Source organism: Urocitellus parryii, unplaced genomic scaffold (genome assembly GCF_045843805.1).
Source record: "Urocitellus parryii isolate mUroPar1 unplaced genomic scaffold, mUroPar1.hap1 Scaffold_53, whole genome shotgun sequence".
Taxonomy (NCBI): domain Eukaryota; kingdom Metazoa; phylum Chordata; class Mammalia; order Rodentia; family Sciuridae; genus Urocitellus; species Urocitellus parryii.
In genome coordinates this window covers 3802756-3824867 of record NW_027554068.1, presented here as the reverse complement: position 1 = coordinate 3824867, position 22112 = coordinate 3802756, and the positions used below count along the sequence as shown (strand labels likewise).

The window sequence follows — 22112 nt, the reverse complement described above, 5'->3', positions numbered from 1 at the left end:
TACTATAACTATTTAAGTATATGTCTACAGTGTTTTGTGTTGTATCTTTTAGAACCATCTATCTATAATGCACATAATCATAAGTTGTCTTTTTTGTTTAAATAAACTATCTGTAGGGCATTAACTGTGTGATAGGCATTGAGTTAGATGTCTGTGTAATGTGAGTCTCACTTAATCCTCACAACTTTCTGAGAGAATGCTCAATTTACTCCCCACTTTATGGATGAGGAAAGTGAGAGTTGATGTCATTAAAATTGCCCAAAGTCTGTGGCTAGTAAAGGACAAAAATGGGGCTGTAAAGAAAATCTGTCTGCATTCAAAACCAAAACTCTTTTTTTTCTCTATAGAAAACTAATTGATTTTCTGGGAGAAAAAAAAATAATTGATTAACAAAAGGCAAATTATACCTTAGGGCATTCTCTGGTAAATCAAATTTTACTAAATCAAAGAAGCAACATATTTTTCTGAATGCCTTGCTCAGGACCATGCCAGGCAGAGCAAAGGATACAGATGTATGTACCCTTACTGTGAAGGAATTTACAATCTAGCTTGGAAAACATTTGGTAAATTATTATTATACTAAGCCCACTTTAGTCTCTTCTTATCAAATCTTTTATATAAATGAAGCATTACAAGGACATATGTCTAACAGAGTAAGCATATAATAAGCACTTTTTGATTAGAAAAACTGAGCACAAGCCTATAATTATGATATGGCAATTAATTCAGACCAAAGCAGAGGATTACAAAACCAAAACAGAAAATAATTTAGAAGATGTTCTTCTTAAAGAGTAAATTTGATTCCAATGGCCTGTTTAAATTCATGGTTTTGTGGTTCCAAAATGTCATAGAAAACTTGACTTTTATTAAAATGGTCTCGAATATAAAGCAAATCTTCAATGGAATAGTTATCATTTTTTCCAGCCCAAATTGTCAGACTGTACCTGTATTAAAATAAAACAGAACTATATTGTTAAAATGAAAATAAGAAACATAAATGAGCAATTCCCATAAGCCTAAAAATATTCCCATTTGTCTCTGAATCAAAAGCACACAGATGAAAAAATTAATTAGCAATGGTGTAATTAATATTTTTCTATTTCATTCCTTCATCAACATCAAAGAGACTAAAGAGAAAAAATTCACACTGATGTTGTCTAAATTATATCACCTCTCTATGTGAATTAAATGGCTTTGGAAACTCACACTGATGGTAATGAAAATGGGTCTAATTTGGGGAAAAGGAACTGAAGAGACTGTGTTGCTAATCAAGGAATTCATCCCCCCACATACAAATTCCAGCTATAACCTGGTCAGAGTGCAAAGCACAACTGGAAAAGAGCATAAATGTTACTGACATTCCCAACACTCATAGTCACCATAGTCAACCCATTCATTCACTATCCCTTTTGGGGGTTTGTATGAGATGTGAGAATGCCAAGAGATGTCATTAAGAATAACAGAACACTGGGCTGGGATTGTGGCTCAGCAGTAGAGCGCTAGTCTAGCACAGGCAGAACCCAAGTTCGAACCTCAGCACCACATAAAAATAAAGACATTGTGTTGTGTCCATCTACACCTAAAAAATAAATGTTTTTGTTTTTTTTTAAAGAATAACAGAACAGTGGCTGGGGTCCTGGCTCAGTGGTAAAGCACTCGCCTAGTACATAAGGGGACTTGGGTTTGATCCTCAACACCACATATTAATAATAAAATAAAGGTTTTGTGTCCACCTACAAGTAAAAACATATTTTAAAAAACAATAACAGAATAAGTTTATATCACCTTCTGAGGAGTTAAAAACAACATATGCAAATTTGTATGGATATATGAATATGCTCAGAATCTAAATGTTATTTACACTCCACATTTCCATTTCTTCCAGTGATAATACCACTATTGCATTAGAGTCTAGGGAAATGCAAAGCTGTTAAGCTCATATTTATTTTCTCATAAACATGTCAGAATTAAGGGAAAAATCTTTAAAGCATTTCTTCTACTAATGATAAGAAATAACTGCCTGAGGCATCTGGTCTTAAATTGACACATTCCAGCCCTTAAGAATACTAACATCATTTTCGAAATATAATAACAAAAGAAAGTACTTTGGATTTTATTGCATAGCAGCATCATATAACAAATCAAAAAGAATTTTAAACTACATCAAAGAACTCAAAATAGAAAAAAATGAAAATTAGTTTTGAAACCTGTATTATTATTATTATTATTTTTTGGCTAAAATGGAATCTACTAATTTATGGGTACCATGGCGACAAACCTTATAAAAAGACACAGATATGATCATTTAGGTTAAAAGAATAGCTTTCCAGTGTATTTTTTCATCATTTAATATTCCTCTATTGTATTTAAACTGAAATGGGAGAAATAAAATTGCTGAATATTAAATTGAACTCATTTGAATCAAGTCATAGGCTTCATTTATTAAACTTTTTATTGTGAAAAACCATACATGGTACATAAAACATAAATGTAGATTTTAACAAATCATTATAAAATGAATGCCATTGTAGCCAAAATAAAAAGCAAGAAATAGCACATGGCCATCACCTAAGAAGGCACCTGTGCATCCCTGCTCCATCTCAGCCTCCTCTCCCTGCATGGCTCCTCTTCTACCTTTCCTCCTTCTCCCACTTTGAGAAGCAAAGTGTATAAAGTAGGTCTCTTGTTTTAAAAGGAGAGGGAAATAAGAATAAATTCATATTTTACTCTGATGTGCATGAAGAGAATAATAACTCTGGTTAACAAGAAGCTAACAATGATGGTTAGCGAGATTGGGCAGGAGTTTTAGGTAGATGGAGAGAGGATTTTCATAGTGTAACCATTTGTTTATTTGGTTTTTGAACCCATGCATTACATATTTAAATAATTATATTAAAAATAATTCTGAAAGACAACAAAAAGGCACAAAAGAAATAGCATGTAATTGTGTGAAAGAAGCTAGTAGTTTTACTCAATATCAATTTTCCTTTTTATATCCACAGTACTAGATGACTTAACTAGTGAATTCTACCAGATGTTTTAGGAAGAATTAACATCAATTCTTCTCAAATCCTTACCACAAAATTAAAGAGGAAAGAATACTTCCAAATTCATTTTAGGAGGCCAACATTACCCTAATATCAAACCTAGAAAATGATACTACAAGAAAAGAATAATTCAGGCTGATAACCTAAAGAATATGAATGAAAAATTCTCAAAAAAATATAGGCAGACTGAATCCAACAGCACTTTCAAACCATCATATATCACAATCATCTTTATCCCTGTGATGCAAGACAGTTTAAAACATGCCACTCAATAAATGTGGCATGGCACATTAATAGAATGAATGATAATAATCATATATTGTTCCAATAGGTGTAGAAAAAATATCTAACAAAATTTAAAATCCTTTCATGATTAAAACTCAACAAGTTAGGTGTACAGAAGGAAAATTCCTAAACATAATAAAGCCCATATATGATATGCACATAACTAACATCATACTCAATAGTGAAAAGCTAAAAGTATTTCCTCTAAGAATAAGAACAAGACAAGGATGCCCATTTTCACCAGTTCTCAACATACTACGGGAAGTCCTAATCAAATCGATTATGGAAAAAAGAAGAAGGAGAAGGAGAAGGAGAAGGAGAAGAAGAGGAGGAGGAGGGGAAGGGGAAGGGGAAGGGGGAGGGGAGGGAGGAAGGGGAGGGGAGGAAGAGTGGTAGGGGGAGGGGGAGGAAATTAAAAATTCACCAAATTGGAAAAGAAGAAATAAAATTGTCTGTGTTTTCAGATTAAATTATCTTATACATATAAAATGTTAAAAGATGCTGGAAACAGTGGCACAAGCCTGTAATCCCAGCAGCTCAGGAGGCTGAAGCAGGAAGACGGTGAGTTCAAACCCAGCCCCAGCAAAAGCAAGGCGCTAAGCAACTCAGTGAGACCCTGTCTCTAAATAAAATACAAAATACAGCTGGGATGTGGCTCAGTGGTCGAGTGCCCCTGAGTTCAATCCCCAGTACCCACCTCAAATCCCTAAAAGACTCCCCAAAAAAGCTGTTAGAAGTAATAAATTAAATAAAGTTATAGGATATAAAAACCAACATATAAAAATCAGTTGCATTTATTTACTTATTATTATTATTATTTTAGTTGTAGTTGGACACAATATCTTTATTTCATTTATTTATTTTTATGTGGTGCTGAGGATCAAACCCAGGGTCTCACACGCATGAGAGGAGAGGAGCACTCGACAGCTCCGCTGAGAGCCACAACCCCAGCCCTCACTTGCATTTCTATATACCAACAACACACTGGCCAAAAAAGAAATTAAAAGAGACATTCTGATTACAAGAGTATCAACAAGAATAAATTACTTAAGAATAAATTTAACAAAGGAGGTGAAATATCTGTAGACCAAAACCTACAAAGCATTAATGAATGATATTAAAGATGGCACAAATAAATAGAAAGATAACTTGTGTTCAGGGATTGGAAGAATTAATATTGTTAAAATGTCTATACTACTCAAAGCAGCCAATAAAATCCCTATCAAAATACCAATGGCATTTTTCATAAGAACAGATCAATCCTAAAATTCATGTGGAACCATGGAAGATTCAAATAGCCAAAGCAATCTTGAGCAAAAAGAATAAAATTGGAGGCACCTGACTCCTAATTTAAAATGACATTAAAATTACTTGAATATGAATGAAAAATCCTCAAAAATACAGGCAGACTCCTAAAATTACATTATAAAAATTACAAAAAAATTTTAAATTACATTACAAAAAAATCTACAGTAATCAAAATAGTACGGCATTAGCATAAAAACAGACACACACACACATCAATGGAACAGAACCAAGCCCAGAAATAAATCCACAGATTTACAGTAAACTGATCTTCAACGAAGTCTATAAAGTATGAATATAGACATTATCGGGTTACAATACAATGAAGCTGGAAATTAACAAAATGAAAAAATTCAACCACTGAGGTGCCTAAAAAAATTTCCTTCTAAATACCTTTGAGACAAAAGAGAAAAAGCTACAACTACAGATTATTTATAAATGAATAAGATGAAAAGCTACGTAACAGTGATAGGATACAGTCAAAGAAATGGAGAGAAGGAAAAAAACAGTCTTAAATGCTTACGTTGATAAATATAAATAATGACTATAAATATATTATCAAATATAAAAATGAATATAAATAAGCTAAGAATCAAAGGAAGAAAAGAAACTATAGAAAGTAGAATCTCTATTAATAAAGATAAAAAGCAGAAAATAATAAGTCAGAAGCCATAAAAATAAATAAATCCAAAAGCTGATTCTTAAAAACAAAATAAACTGGGGCTGGGCTTGTGGCTCAGAGGTAGAGCTTTTGTATACCATGCGTGAGGCACCAGGTTCGATCCTCAGCACCACATAAAAATAAAATAAATATATTGTGTCCACCTATAACTAAAAAATAAATATTAAAAAAATAAAAATAAACTAAAAAAGAAAAAAAATTCACATAATCCAATCAAGACACTAGTGGAAAAGCTCAAATAAACAAATTAAGGGAATTATCTTAAAGACTTAGAAGTGGAGAGTAATAAACGGTACTTCACTCAACCATATCTAAACAAATTTAAAAACCTGGATGAAACGAACAATTTTCTAGGAAAATATAATTTGTAAAAATTTGTTTCCAAAGAGATAGAAAACATAAAAAAATCATTTACCAAGAAGAAAATAGACTCAGGCCTGGTGGAACATGCCTGTAATCCCAGTTACTTAGAAGACTGAGGCATGAGGATTACAAATTTAAGGCTAGACTAGGTAATTCAGTAAGAACCTGTTTCAAAATGTTAGAAAGGGCTGGGGATACAGCTCAGTGTTTAGCATGTCCAAGGCCCTGGGTTCAATCCCCAGTACCATAAAGGGGGTTAAAATAGAAAAGTCATTTAGTTAAGCTTTCCCCAAACCATTTTACTATTGAATTTACCAAAACAAACGTTCAGGCCATTTCATTATTATTTTAATACATCCAAAAGGAAATATCCCTCGTTTATTTATGAAATGTGCATGACACTCATGCCTAAAACTGAGAAAGGAACAAAAAATTACAGACTAAGCTCACTTCCTAATGCAGAAATTCTGATTACAATATTAGCAATTAAATTGAATAGCAAGTTAAAAGACTGATATATCATAATAAAGTGTTGAATGCAAGGATGGTTAAATACTATGAAATATCAAGATAATTTATCTTATTAATAGATACAGAGAAAACATTAGTATTTTTATACAAGTTGGAAAGGTATTTAGTAAAATTCAATTATCCATAAGAATACAGATATTTCTTTAGACCGTTATCACTAGAAACTACTAAAAACTTTTACATTAAAGGTAGAGAGATGTATATGTTTACTAGCAATACTATTATTTAATACTTTTCTAGAATTCTCAATCTTGACACTATTGCCTTCTGTGTGGGGCTGTCCTGTGTAATACAGGGTATTTAGAGAAGTGTGGCTGGCCTCTGTCACTAAAAGACAAAGGAATCCCTGCCCCTGCAACACACACACAAGATCTGACAACTGAAATGGTCCTCAGGCATTGTCTTCTGGAGAATTAAAATCCCCATAGTGACAATCTCTGTTATAGAGGTACTAAGCAACATACCTAGAAAAGAAAAAGAAATTTTTAGAGGTATAAAGGTTGAAAGGGAACAAATAAAATTAATATGATGGAAAAGAATCTAATTTTTTGTTTAGAAATTAAAAAAAATAATCTGAAAGACTTTAAAAATGAATAAGAATTTAGTGTATATATATATATTAGGTCACAGTGTAAATTTACAGAAATCAATAACACACATACACACATACGTATCCTATATATATATATATATATATATATATATATATATATATATATATATATATATATATATATATATATAAAACAACCAGTACCCAGTACAAGATAAAATGGTAGCAAAGAACCTATTTTAAATAGCAACTTAACATAAAATACTAAGTAGGAAAAAAAACTTCATAAACAATGTAAAATATTGAAGTAGAGAAAAGCTTAAATGCTTTTGAGAAATACAAAAAAGGAACTGTACAAATGTATGTTTAATATGTCTTTAGGAAGACTTTAAACCTTCAATTCTCTTGATGTTAATTCAAATTATTCTTCAAAAAAAAAAATAACAGGGTTTTTCACTTTTGAACCAATAGGCTGATTCTAAATCTCTAGTAGAAGAGGAAAGCAAGCAAAAATAACCAGTATGTTTTTTGGTTTCGTTTTATTTTGTTTTGTTTAGTGTTTTTGGTACTGAGGATTGAACCCAGGGTTGCTTAACCACTGAGCCACATTCCAATCCTTTTTTTAATGTAATTTCTTTAGAGACAGGGTCTCACTAAGTTGCTTAGAGCTTCCCTAAGTTTCTGACACTGACTTTGAACTTACGATCTTCCTGCTTCACCCTTCCAAGCCACTAGGACTATAGGCATACACCACTGCATCCGGCTGCCAGTGTGTTGTTTAGAGCACAGGTTAAGCTGTTTTAACACGGAAATTTCAAAATACAGTGACTCAGACATGACAGACTTTGTATTTCTCTCCCAAATTGTTCAACGGCAGGAATGAGGACTCAGGTGGCTGGGGGTCTCTGTTTCCATGGTCATCTAGAGTTCAGGTTCTACTCTACTCTATCTTCTTCCTCTACTAACTCCAAGAGTGTTCTCATGCACAAAAGTGAAGGCTGCCATTTACTATCTTATTCACATTCTAACCCACAAATGTTGAAAGAAAAAGGGGAAAAAAATGTTGTGAACAGATATGATGTTTGCTGGCCAAAATGTGGTCCCATAATCACACCTAGTAAGTTGAGATCAGAAAACAGACTCTGGCTAGATGGCCAAGATTCTAATAAAAGCTTATATGGGTCTCAGTTGCTTCTGGAACATTTACAAGTAATCAGAAATTCAGAGAGGTTTTTATTCTTTCTGCCTTCTGGTTTGCTGATAATTCAGCATGTGAGATTTTGTTGATATTATTGTCATTCTCCTTGTGTTTTTGATGTTTTCCAGGAAAAGGTGTAAGACTGGGAATTAAACCTGTGCCATGATCCTGCTTGAACTATAAGTCCCCATTATACACATAAAATAATATGAATAGTCTAAGAGTCAAAAGAAGTTGAAGGGCTGAAGTTTTGGCTCAGTGGTAGAGCACTTGCCTAATGTATATAAAGAAATGGCCTCAACCCTGAGCAACACATTTAAAAAAAATACATAAAATAAAGATATTGTGTCCATCTACAACTAAAAAAAATTAAAGATGGTTGTATATTTGTTTGCTTGTTTAAGATTAAAAAAAACTTTAACAAACTTCAACTTCTCAGCAGAGCAACTGTTCTTGAACAGGTTTGTTGTCAAGAATTGGAACTTCTCCATGCTTCATAGCTTCTACAGCAGGATGAGTTCACCAGCTGCTTAAGCAAGAAGCAAAAACTGATTGGCAGTTCATTGTTATAGTTCCCTGACAAAGAATGAATGCTGTCCTACTTCAATGGCTTTCTCAACATCACAAGATTCATTCATGTACTATGCATTACTGACTGTTTCAAGATGAAGATCTTGTTTAAAGGTGAATGAAACATTGCTGCGCATCTTCTGGGAAATGTTCTTTTTCTAGAAGCCACTCCTCTTTTGTTTTAGTCAGCTGTTTTTGCAGCTGTGACTAAACAACCCAACTAGCACGACTGTAGAGGTCAAAGTTTTTTTCAGGGCTCACATTTCAGAGGTCTCATTCCATGGACAGCTGGCTCCATTCCTTGGGGCTCAGGGTGAGGCACAACATCATGGCAGAAGAGTATGGCAAAGGGAAGCAGCTCACATGATGATCAGGCAGCAGAAACAGAGGCTTCACTTGCCAGATACAAATATATTCCTCCAAACCACACCCCCAATGCCTTACCTCCTCCAACCACACCCCACCTGCCTTCAGTTACCACTCAATTAACCAGCAGGTGGTTAATTCACTGAGCAGGTTTAGGCTTTTGTAACCCAATCATTTCCTCTCTGAATCTTCTTGCTTTGCCTCATGCATGAGCATTTGGGGTACACATACATCCAAGCCATAACATCTTTGTAGTATACTATTTGTATTGTATTGTACAAATAATGTACTGTATATATTTATATTGTATTTGTTATGTATCATGTAGTAATGACATTAGTGCATGCCACAAAATGATTTATGCAGCACCTGACACCAGAATAATCTAAATAACCTCTAAAACTCTTTGTTTAACATTGCTGCTTGTAACTATTTAAAAACCAGAAAATTCTCTCCAGAAGGCACTGATTTCTAAGTCTCTATGATTAAAGAATGCCTATGAGCATTTGGTTTTTCCCTTTAACACGAGTTTAGTAAATCCCTGTGAAGTGTGCCTAGCACTGTTCTAAATGTTGAGGATTCATGTTATCAAGATAAACAAGGCTGATGTTTTTATGTAAGCTCCAAAACATCAGATAATAAGAGATAATTATTAGGAACAAAATTAAAACACCTACATCCACCATGAAGATAATTCTAACCTTCAGTCTTCTGGCAGAATCTTATTCAAATTTTGTTGCTTGAATCACTAATGATTGAATAAATATCTCAGTGATTTTGCCCTAATTTAAAAAAACAATTAATTTACTATTTCTTCCTATCTCAAACAGTATAAGCCCTTCCAGGACTCTAAGAATGACAAAAATGTTTTATAGATTTTTCTATAGGATAATTAGAAAAACAGTCAAACTACAAAATTAGAAACTTAGTAGAATGAAAATGATCCTATACTCCATAGAAAGAGTAACTAGGTAAGTCTAAAAACAATTGTACTAACCAAAGGTATATTTGGACCATCAATTTCTAAGCGCCAGTAGTTATAAGCCATTTATCCCACTGGTGACAGAAAGTTCCCAAAAGGCTTTTTTTTTTCAAGTATGACATCATGATCAGAATTGCATCTTGGAAAACATTCAATTTTAGAATGGGTTGGTGGCAGTGTGGAAAACAGATTAAAAAGGGACACGACCGGAGACATGGGGACCAGTTAATGATAAGAGATGATGGTAGGAAGTTGGCAAAGCAGAATCTGTGGAACTTGGCAACCACCTGGAGGAATAGCATGAGGAGAAAGTGGTATGGACAGTCTCTGCACACCCCAGACTATTAGGTTATAGTCTGTTGCTTCCGACAATGGAGATCAGTGTGTGGGGAAAAGAACTCGGACTTTTTGCATTTATCTTTGAATTTCTTGTATTTTTTATTCAAAGGACATGTATTCCTACTGTATTTTTTGAGGGGATATTTAATTTAAGGAAACCAGTAGCTGTATGACAATAACTAGATACAACCTCCGAATTTTCAAATGTTTTCTTTCTTAGTAGTCTAACTCTATAGGTCAGACATCATTTAAATAAATGCTCATAGAAGAACTGAAAAAAATTAATTGTACTAATTTTGTGTTGGCCTTTTATGCTGGCTACTATGAAAAACATCCATACATATAACTAAATTTTTCAATAAAACATTTAGAGGCTGGATATGTAGTTTAGCAGTACAGTGCTTGCCTAGCATGTGTGAAGAACTGTGTTCGATCTCCAACAACAACACACACACACACACACACACACACACATTATAATCCAATATACATATTAACTTCAAATATTTGCTACTATGAGGTTAAAGAAAATGTATTATAATGCTAACTTACATTAAGTATTAATATACAAACATATTTGTCTTTGTACATTAATAAGATGGTATTGAAATGAATTCTAAATTATTTTTAGTGATTATTTAGTGTTCTTTTAGCTACACATTTTTATCTAGTTCCTTTAGCATATATTTAGGCAATAAATTGAATGAGAAGGGAAAATTACCTGTATTATATCACTAAAAAGAGGCTTAAAGTTCCCCATAGAGACTGCCAAGTGCTAGGCAATTTTTTTTATATGAAGAAACTAGATGAAAGCACTTTCATACAGGGAAGTTTTATAACACACACACTCTTAGTGGTTGAAACAATATATGAATAAAAATGCATAATTGAAACAATTAGCACTTCATAACTAAAACAAATAATAAAATACAATTTATTATTTGGCATCCTATTCACTAGGATACTCTCAATAATTACTTATTAAGTACAGTGCTACAATAATTAATTTTTCTAATGACAATCCTAAGATAAAACAAAAATCCTAAAATGCTTTCTAAATCATTTTTAGAAGATTTTATTTATACATATTTATACATTGGCCTGTATTAATCGATATTCTGAATAGTGGTAATTCACTGTTTATATTAGAATTTGTTACTTAAAAACTTTCTCCAACCAGTCACACCTCACCCTTATTGTGAAAATTTGGAGCAAGGATTAATTAATTTTAAATTAATTTTTAAAATGCATTATATAAATTCAGAATAAGGGGTGAAGATAATCACATCACTGTTCCTAAATATATGTTTCAACAACACTTTTTTTTTGCAATATCTTTTGAAAGATAAGATACTTTATTGTGGAAAAAAAAGCCTGCTTTAAAAAATTACTTTTACCTTTGCTGTAATATTAATTTAAATAGCTTTTTGTTTTGACCTACTTACATGTGAAAAACTATAGAAAAAATAAATTATTTCTGCATAAACCAGTACTTTCCAGTTTGAAAGATCTAACACTAGATATTTAAGAAATACTTTCTGCTTAATGGGGAGGAAGTCTTAGATTTCTTAGATCAACTGCCACATTGAACAGCTCAGGAATATCTAGTTAGCAGCTAATAATTTTCATCATGCCCACAGAATACTCTGTGTTAATTCAGCTTTTACAGGCCCATGTGGATTATGTTTAAAAGATCTATTTTTGATTGAGGTCTGTTGGGTTATCAGATGTCTCTGTGAATTGAAAGTTCCATAGTACTGAACATGACTATTTGAAAAGCACTGTGACACACTGTTAAAAGACAATATAAAATGTACAGAAATGGAATTCAGCCTGCGCTGAATTTTCTCACAAATGTGGTGTACTTTTATATATGTACTTTTATACATCCTGTTTTCCCATAGTCTTCTGGAGCTTGTGTGCTTGATTATTTGAGTACTATGTTTTCATGAAAATATAGTTCATCTGTATTATAAATGTTTCTCAGATAGAGGCATGAGAATATATTCTCAAGGGCTCTAGAGTTCTGAGAATTTACAATTTTTCATTTAACTGAATGCTTTAATTTCAATAATAATCTTTAAAAGTTAATACAGTATGCTACTTGATTTCCATGCAGTTCTCCAACATTAATGAAAACAAAACCAGAGGCAGAGTTAATAAATAAATGATGGGTTTGCAATAAGAGAATGTCTAATAGCATCACAGGATACTGCAAGAGTGGATGTCTCCCTGTAGTTCAATAAATCTCTTTCCTGCTTAAGTTAGCCAGATTTGTTTCAGTTGTTTGAAACAAAGAACCTAACTAGGACATTGTCTGGTACCATCTAATGTTTCTCTTTAAGCATAATGCTAGCAGCCATTGATTCAAATGATTCTAAATTCATCCAAAAATACTTTTATACATCCTGTTTTCCCATGCATATGGAATCAAACTACACCTATCTTTGGTAACTTATTCACTTAAAAATTATTTTAGAGAACATTCCATATTAAACATAGCATCTAATGCACTATCTGTAATGAGTATATAATACTCCATCATATGGGTGTACCTTAATTTATTCAACTGGTTTCTGTCTGATAGGGATTTAGAATGTCTCAAGTCTTTTTCACAACTAAAATACTTCAAGAATATCTTAGTACCTATTTCTGTGTGCTTATGTGAACTTCCACTAATAAGATAAGTCCTCACAGATGAAATTCATGGCTCTCTGCCAATTTCTCTTAAGGAAACTACTGGCCAGTTTACACTGTTTCTAGTAATCTATGTCAGTTTCTGCTACTCTCTACAATCTAATGAATTTATTAATCTAGATCTTTCTCTGGATGATTTGTAAAAACTATGTGTTAGAATTCTTTACACTTCTCTGACATATATAAAAAGTACTATTTTACCAGAATCTTTCCATTTTTATGTATTTAAATGTATCAAAATTTCCTTTATAGTTTCTGTACTAAGGAGAAAAATATATTTACTATATTTAAATATCATCCCAGGTTTTTTTTTATGCATTTACTATTTGATGTTCAAGTCTTTAGTTCAACTGGAATTTATTTTGGAGAAGGAAAAAGGAAGCTGTCGTCATTGATTTACCTGCACAGTTAAATGGCCATTCTAACATCAGTTATTAAACTTTTGTCCCAGTGATTTGCAATGCCAGCTTTTTCCTATACATGATAGATTTGGGTTTATTTTTAAACTTTCTATTGACCAGTCTATTAAAAGCATAGTATCCAATCTGTTTTAAAATATCTAACTTTATAATACATTTTAGTAGTTAATATATGGTCCAACTAATTTTATATGAAAAAGATTTCTGAAATTATGATGAAATTCAAAGAGAAACTATTTAATCTACTCATAAAATTTTGTGAATTTATAATATAATAAAAAGATGAAAACATTTACTAAACTTTTCTGTGGAATAGGATGTTAAATAAGTGAAGGCTCATCATGGAGTTTCAGCTAATGCAGGAGTCTGTGCACTTAAATACTATTTTCATTCTCTCGGTCTCTTTCTCTCACACTGTCTTTCAATTTTCATGCCCTTTCTGTCTTACATGCATACTCTATATTGTTAAACTAATAATACTTACCTGTTTGATTTCTTTAACAGCCAGAGTAACTGAGAACAAGATTGCCTAACTAATGCTGCTCTGACTGGGATTCCATTCTCAGCATAGTGGAAAAGGAAAAAGCACATGAATAGAAACTGAACACTCTGAAATCCACAGGACAATCTTGATAGTCTCTAATGTCTTTTAGTTGATGATTTTATATTTATCATGTGGGTAATATGGCCCAGAGAGTTGCTTACTGGCTGATTATCTAGAAATCACTACATAGGGATGTATGAAGAAATAGATAAACCCAATAGTGTAATAAGTTTAAACCAGGAACAAACTGAATGTGAGGTCCACCTGTAGAAAGACAAGAATAAAAAGAAGGGATCCAGCCTACAGAATGTCTTCTGGCTTCCCACTCTCCTGTCAGCCACAAAGAACATAATGAGGGCCCTGTCCAATGACTTGGGAGCAGAACTTGTGCTCTTTTGGTTTCATATCATTTGAAACATTTGAAATTTTTAACCACTTTTTGTTTCATATCATTTGAAAAGCTTTTGACATCTGACATATGGAGTTTGCTCTAAGGAATATGGGGGTGTCTAAAACAGTTAACAAGTTGAAAGAGACCAATTCGGGACTTGTTCAAAGAATTTAAAGAGGCAACTTTGGTTATTCTAGATTTTGCAAATAAATATTTGCCACGGAAGCTCTGTGATAAGATACTACCATACACACAGTATCTATCTAAAATAACAGAAGGGTCATACACATACCTGTTGGGTCAGGTCTTTCTCTCCATTACTCTTACATTTTATGGGATGATTTTTTTTTACTTTATATTAAAGATGTTATTTTTATAATTGAAGGATATTTTAATTTGACCAACAAAAGATAAATTATTAGCATTATCACCTTCATTGACTTTCTCAGGATGCCATCCTGTTGTCCAACACAAGGAAAATGTCACATCTGGAAAGAAGGATGTCACGGTGTCTATAAATGGTTTTGCATTTACTACTTTGTTACTTCCATTTGGACCAGGGAGAATATCAGCATTAATCCATACGGGACACTTTAGGTGCCTCTTCACATTTTCTAAGAGTATCATGGATGGTTTCACAGCTGACAGACTAAAAACATAGTTTGGTATCAATGAGAAATATTTCTAGAGTAAAAAGAAATTCTTTTAGACTAATGGTTTTAAAGTTCTTGAATTTGTAATAAAAATGTAATACAATAATACCTGAATTAAATAAAATAAAAAAATCACACACACACAGAAGAGAAAGATAAGGTATCTCAAAATGTTGATTTATACTTATTATTCATGAAAGGAACTTAAAGGTTCTATCAGTACTTAAATAATTCCACTACTTATGGACCAAATAGGGGTTTCAAAGCTCTCCATATTAGGATCACTAAGTGTGAAACAATATAAGACATAAATATTCACTCATCAGACAATGTATAAATAAGACAATAAATGTGAAATGTACTCATAACCTACACATACACAGTCATGAAATAAAAAGTGTGTCCAGGCACTATATCTCCAGTATCAGCTCAAGACCTTAAAGGAAAAAAAAGAAATATTTTTTTGCCTCATGTATTCTTTGGGTGAATTTGGAGACATAAACACATTTCTAAAAATAACTAGAAAGCAAAAAAATATATATATTTCCTTAAAGTGTTTATGAGTTCCACATTTATTTTTCTTTTACTGTAAGCACCTATTCTATAAACTAGAGACAAGGATATTTTAGTTAAATTGAAAGGCTGCTTCTTTTTTTTTCTTTTCTCCCTACATCTACTGAAGCTGACACCTATGTACTTTAAAACAATAAGGTTTTAATCAGCCTACATCACTTTTACTTTTTAAAATTATACACATAATGTACTAGAAAACCTCACTACTTCTAATTCTATCTTCTGACCTTTAAGATTAATCCTTCTGAACCTTTAGAAATGCTCATTTCCAAGAAAGTTAACTGCAGCGAAGGCTAAGCATTATGAAGGTGGGTGCCGGAGAGAACACTCAGCAACACTCTCCACACTTTTACCTCATCTTAGGGGAGGACACTTCCATCTGTGCTTCTATCTTTCTTCTCTCCACTCCTTTTGTGCCTCCTACCTTAATGATGTATTAAGAACTATGTAATGTTATGAACGACCAATATAAAAAAAAAAAGAGGAAAAATTAATACTCTCAGTAAGTTGGGAAATAAACCAGAGAAACCAGGCTCTAGCATTTAGCTTCTGGTCTCTCACTCCTCTTCTCCCACATATCAGCAGAGGGAAAGAGATTCAAGTCTTCTCACTCTTCTGCTCCTGAAATGAAGGCCCTAGATTTTAATGGCTCAAGAAGCCCTAATGTTTGGCTTTGTAGATTCTAATTTAAATACTCTCATTTCTCTGCTTTAAATTCTTCCTGTCTTGTACTGTATCAATGCCATGCTAAAACCACAAATCTAAAATTCATATGAAACAACAGAAGACCCAGAATAGTCAAAGTAATGCTGAGCAAAAAGAATAAAGCTGGAGGCACCATAAGACCCAATTTCAAAACATACTACTATGGTGGGCTGGGGATGTGACACAGTGGTAGAGTGCTTGCCTGGTATGTGTGAGGCCCTGGGTTTGATCCCCAGCACTGCAAAAACAAAAACAGAAAACAACAACAACAAAACATACCACATCGCTATAGAAATCAAAATAGCATGGTACTGAATATCTTATCCTACTTTCCTACAAGTTTCATATAGACATTGGGGATGACAAAACATAAACTATACTTGACATTATAATAAGTAACTTCAAATTACAATTTAAGGGAAAATAATTCTTTGCTTAAACTCTGGAGTTGGCTAAAACTCCAGATAAAATTTAAAAACTTATTATTTTATACTAAAACATGTAACCTAGAAGCATAAAATAAGAACTACTAAACATTGACTAAAATATCATTCAGCTCCTCTCACACAGGTAGTGCAGCAATCTGGCTAGGGGCATGAACTCTCCAATTGGGGTGACAGCTCTTTTTACCAACAATGTGACCTGTGGCAGGCTACTTATCCCTTCGATCTCCATTGCCTCATCTGGAAAATGAGAAAAGCAGCAACAATCTACCTCTTAGGATTGTTACGAGTATTAAATGAAAAATACAAGTAATGCCCTTAGAACAATGTCTGATGCATAATAAGTGTTCTTATAACCATTAATTTACATTCATTCCCCTTCAAATGTTATGGAAAAAAATCACTATAAAATTTCAGTTTTCAGTGGCCCAGTTCTTTTGGGGTAGCTGCTAGCATTTAAGAATAAACAGTTGGGGGGCTGGGATGTAGCCCAGTTGGTAGAGTGCTTGCCTTGCATGCACAAGGCCCTGGGTTCAATCCCCAGCACCCTACCCCCACATACACACACAAAGGAATAAACAGGGGCTGGGGTTGTAGCTTAGTGGTAGACTGCTTGTCTAGTGTGTGGTAGGCACTGGGTTTGCATCTCAGCACCACATAAAAATAAAGAAATAAATATAATAAAGGTATTGTGTCCATCAAAAACTTAAAAAAAATTAAAGAATAAACAGGCTAATATATAGGGAGCCAAAGAATAGATCACAGTCGATAATCCAAGGGGCAATAGTAGATCTACAAAAAAAAAAATGAGCACATGAAAAGGCAAGGCATTCTAAAATTTTAAACTGCCAAGTATCAACGATCAGATGCTTTATCATAGTGCATAGAATGCCTAGTATCTGGTTCTACTTCAGCTGGCAAAGCTTAGCTGTCATCCTTAGGTAAATCACCTAATCTCTCTGGGACTAAGTCTCTTTGTCCATAAAACAGAGCTGAACCAGTCATCACTCGAAAAGCCTGATGATTTTAAGATAGCTCTTTAACTCTTTAACCTAGTCAATTAAAACCCCTGCATGTCAAGATTCTGTATATTTATTTGTTCACCAACAGAATAATGAGGCTTATTGATATACTCAGCCCCATAAGAAATGGTTAGTCACTTTAAAAATCCCATAAAATCTCCAAATAATTATTTTTGGGGGCAGAGAGGATAATTCAATTTTAAAGTATGACTCAGAGATAAGGCAGGTTTACTGTCAACCCTGGATTTCAATAGCAGCAGCCTTCATAGGGCTTATGGTGCGCTTTTCTGGTGTCACAGTTTATTCCTGGTTTTACCTATAATTTTTCACACCAAAATACTTAAAGGCAAAATTTCCTATGATGGGCACATATAAGTAATGACATTTAGCCTCATTCTTCATTATCAATGTCTCCAAAATAGTATTTTTAAGCAATTCTTTGGTTACTGAAAAGTTCCAAATTATTCCCTTGTTACACAAATAACAACATAAATCAAACTGAATACACATAAAAAAAATCTCTCCGAACCTTTCCTTCCAAGACTACTTATTAACAAAAGAACTTTAGATTTAGCAATCTGTTATCAGAATGATCATGCATGATAAATCCCTTTATAAAAATTAGCTTTAGCCTCAAAGAAACAATTATAGCAAACAGCTCAGTAGGTCTTAGGTCCACTCTGAAACATACTAGAGTCCATAAATCCATTTTCATTTTGGAAAAGATACAAAAGTAGATAGTCAGACATATGTGTGGCTATTAATTTTGACCCCAAGTTACTCTATAACAGCCAGTAGCATGTTTGTACAAATACCTCTTGAAATCCAGCTTGATGCTTTTATTGTTCTTCACAACCTCAGTGAGCCACTCCTGTAGAGTATTATCACTGTTTGTTTCAGGGGGATGGACCATGACTGGTTGTGCATGCTCTGATCCATTACTTGGAAGAATGACATTGGCCTCTATCATATGAGCATTACCTGTCCAAATAAAAGAACTTAAGTTAATGCTGAAAAACTGCAGAACTGCAGGAGATGTCATGTCCCTCTTAAAGAAGATAAAAGGAAGGAAAGAAAACTAACACTGAGTAACTACTACATGTCAGGTACTGTACTTAATCCTTATTTGTTACAGATGAGCAAACATGCCAAGAAGCTAAATTAATTTACCTTAAACTAGTGTTCTACTTTTGAATTTTTCCAAGTAAATAAAAGTATTGTGTCCATCTACAACAAAATATTTTTTAAAGAAACCACACAAGATGGCTATCTTTAAAAAACTTTTTTAGTTATAGATGGACACAATACCTTTATTTTTATTTGTATGCACCTGAGGATTGAACCCAGTGCCTCACATATGCTAGGCAAGTGCTCTACGACTGAGCTACAATCCCAGTCCAAAATGGCTGTTTTTAAAAACGCACAGTAACAAACGTTGGCAAAGATGTGGAAAGATTAGAATCCTTATCTACACAGCAGTAGGAATATAAAAGATAGAGCCATTTTAAAAATGTATGGCAGTTTAAAAAAATTAAACATACTATGACTCAGCAATTCTACTCTATAGACATATAATGCAAGAAAACTGCAAATATATGTCCACAAAAAATTGTACATGAATGTTCATAGCAGTAGTAAAAGTATCAAAAAATAAGAAACTGAAATATTTATCAACTGATGAATGGATAAACACACTGCAATATACATACAATGAAATGATACAATCATAAATAGACATGAAATAATGATAGACCTTAGAACATAAATGAACTTTAAAAATATGCTAAATAAAAGAAATTGGACACAGAAGTTCACATGTGAAGGAAGAGTACAGGGAGCTACCCTGAATTGTGATTCTGAGTTCAAGAAAAGTCTTCATAAAGCAACAGGCAATTTAATTGATACCAAAGGATGTTTAAGAGGTTAGCCAGGCAAAGTGTGAGAAGAGAGCATTCCAGAAAGAATGTATATAGCAGTCAGAGGAGAACAGCTGGGCCATGAGAGGACTCTAAGGCTGGTACAGACGCAAACTAAGCATACTGGGACAGGAGAACTTGAAAAAACAGGCCAGTTTGCACAAGGCCTTCAGGCTATCGATGCAGTTTGAAGGTTCAACAAACAGCATTACATTTTCTGAAAGAATTCTGAAAAATAAGGTAGCCAAATTAGTAGATGGGGTTCAAAATATTACTTATATTACCTATAAAGATAGGTCAGTGGGTACAGCTTAATTGAGAGATAATTTCTAACTTCCACCATCATCCCCAAATCCAAATTCTGGAACAGTCCTTTTGAAGAAAGTTCTAGCAAACACAAATGTCCAGACAGCTGTTTCTCACTGTTCAGGTGGAAGCAGAGAGAAGAATGCCCTCCTTTGTCCAATGAATTTGGTATATTAGGACTAAAAAAATTTGGTTAGATATCAAAAAAAAGGTATTGAATTAATCTACTCTTTAAAGCAAACATCAGAAACTGGACTGACTTACTTTTCAATGCCTCATTCATCTGTGCTTTGTGGTTAGCTGCATGATACCAGATGATCTCAGTGCTATCTTCTGTTTTAATCCGGTTATTTCTCAGAAAATATTCCAGTATATTTTCACTCCAAGATCCTAAAATGACAGTATTTACATGAAAAAGAATGTTTCTTTAACAGGTAAAATTTTAAAATGTTTTATTATGTATAATAAGATAGATCATATAGATACATATTGATAGTAAAAATCTTGCTAAAATGAGGCAAATTAACATCATCAGTCATTTGATACAGTTACCTATTTTTAAAGTTTTTGTGGCAAGATAGCTAAAATCTCTATTCACTGAGCATAAATCACATATACACTATAATATCACATATACCCTCATGTTGAACATGAAATCTCTATATTTGTTCATCCAATGTATTTGCCACTTTGTATCCTCTGACCTACGTCTCATCATTCCTCCTTTGAGTAACCACACTTTTATTCTCCATCTTTGTATATTTCAAATTTTAAATTTTAGATTCCTCATATGAATGAAGTCATGAGTTTTTTTCTTTCTGTGTCTGGATTATTTCACTTAGCATAATAATGTCCTTCAAGTTCATCCATATTGTGGTGAATATCAAATCTCATTCTTTTTAGGGCTGAATAATATTACATTGAATGTGTGTGTGTGTGTGTGTGTGTGTGTGTGTGTATGTGTGTGTGTATGTGTGCGTGCACGTGCACATAGGCACATATACCCAATGCATGCTCATGCATGTGCAATGTGTGGACATAGCATATCTTCTTGATATATTTGTCTGCCTTTAGACATCCAAGTTCTTTCCATAACTTGGGTATTGTGAATAACGTTCATAGAGATATATTTAAGAGGTAGTGATTTTATTTTATTTGAGTATATGCCCAGAAAAGGGATGGCTAGGTGATAGAATAAAAAAAATAATAAAAATGAACTTATCCAGGGAGGATAACAAAGTAATTAGCCTGAGGAAAATACAAGATTAAAAAAAACAAAGAATACTTATGATGTGACGGGTATATAATACATATGAGTAATATAACTAGTAGATATATAAGATGGTCTGAACACCAGAAGCATAAAAATGTAGAAAGAAAATAAAACCAGAAAAAAGCAGAAATTTAAGAGCAGAATATTTTACAATGTCTTCTAATGATTGTGACCCTAATTTATGTAAAGCGAAAGTTATAATTAAAACTTTTAAGTTTTGTGCAATTTAATTGTTTTCTCTACCTGAAGTCTTACTGTCTATTGACAATTTATAATTCAAATGACAGGCCAGGCATGGTATTGCAGGTCTGTAATACCAGAGACTGGGTCCAGGAAAGAGGACCACAAGTTCAAGGTCAGCTTGAGCAACTTAATGAGACTGTGTCTCAAAATAAAAAATAAAAAGGGCTGGGGTTATGACTCAGTGGTTAAGGGCACCTGGGTTCAAAACACCAAACAAACAAACAAGTAAATAAATAAAATAAAATTCAAATCTCATATTTTGCTACATATTCATCTTCAAATTATGATTCTCAGACCCTCATATTAAGTAAACTCGAATTAACAGTCATAGATTTATCTAGTATGTACAAATTTAAATAATTCTCATGTCTATCAACTACTTTTGGCATACAAGATTTTTCATAATTATATATTTTAAAATGAAAGTTAACTGAGACTAAGGCAGGTGGTGGCAACAAATACTTGTATCCAGGCCAACTCCATACTATGCCATTTTCTAATATAGAACTTTTTTGAAAGCTTTAAAAAGCAAAAAAAGAGGGAAAAAATACCCATGTGAGGCCCTGAGTTTGATCTTCCACACCATAAAAAAAGTTTTTCATAATATTAACATCCCTAATTATTGTTTTTTTTTTTCACTTAAACATTGCTTACAAATTCCCTATGTGTAAGTCATTTGAACTCCATCTAACAACAGTTACAAACC

The 22112-nt window shown here is 33.1% G+C and overlaps 1 protein-coding gene across 1 annotated transcript; it reads right to left on the bottom strand.

Moving 5' to 3' along the window:
- Positions 1 to 784: 784 nt before the first annotated feature.
- LOC144252702 (protein FAM151B-like) lies at positions 785 to 20608 on the bottom strand. Its single transcript, XM_077794848.1, has 7 exons — positions 20599 to 20608; positions 20155 to 20280; positions 18484 to 18649; positions 14674 to 14921; positions 14565 to 14584; positions 13822 to 13898; positions 785 to 944 (listed from the first exon to the last, which is right to left on the bottom strand). Exons 1-7 carry the CDS (start codon positions 20606 to 20608, stop codon positions 785 to 787), a joined length of 807 nt encoding a protein of 268 aa, XP_077650974.1.
- Between the last annotated feature and the right edge of the window lie 1504 nt (positions 20609 to 22112).

Bases quoted from the DNA above. Each gene is read 5' to 3' on its own strand.
- LOC144252702 (XM_077794848.1), bottom strand. The intron at 18,650-20,154 runs GTAAGTCAGTCC...TTATTTGGACAG, and splicing joins GATGAATGAGGCATTGAAAA to GTAATGCTCATATGATAGAG. The intron at 14,585-14,673 runs GTCAAATTAAAA...AGAGTAATGGAG, and splicing joins TAATAATTTATCTTTTGTTG to AGAAAGACCTGACCCAACAG.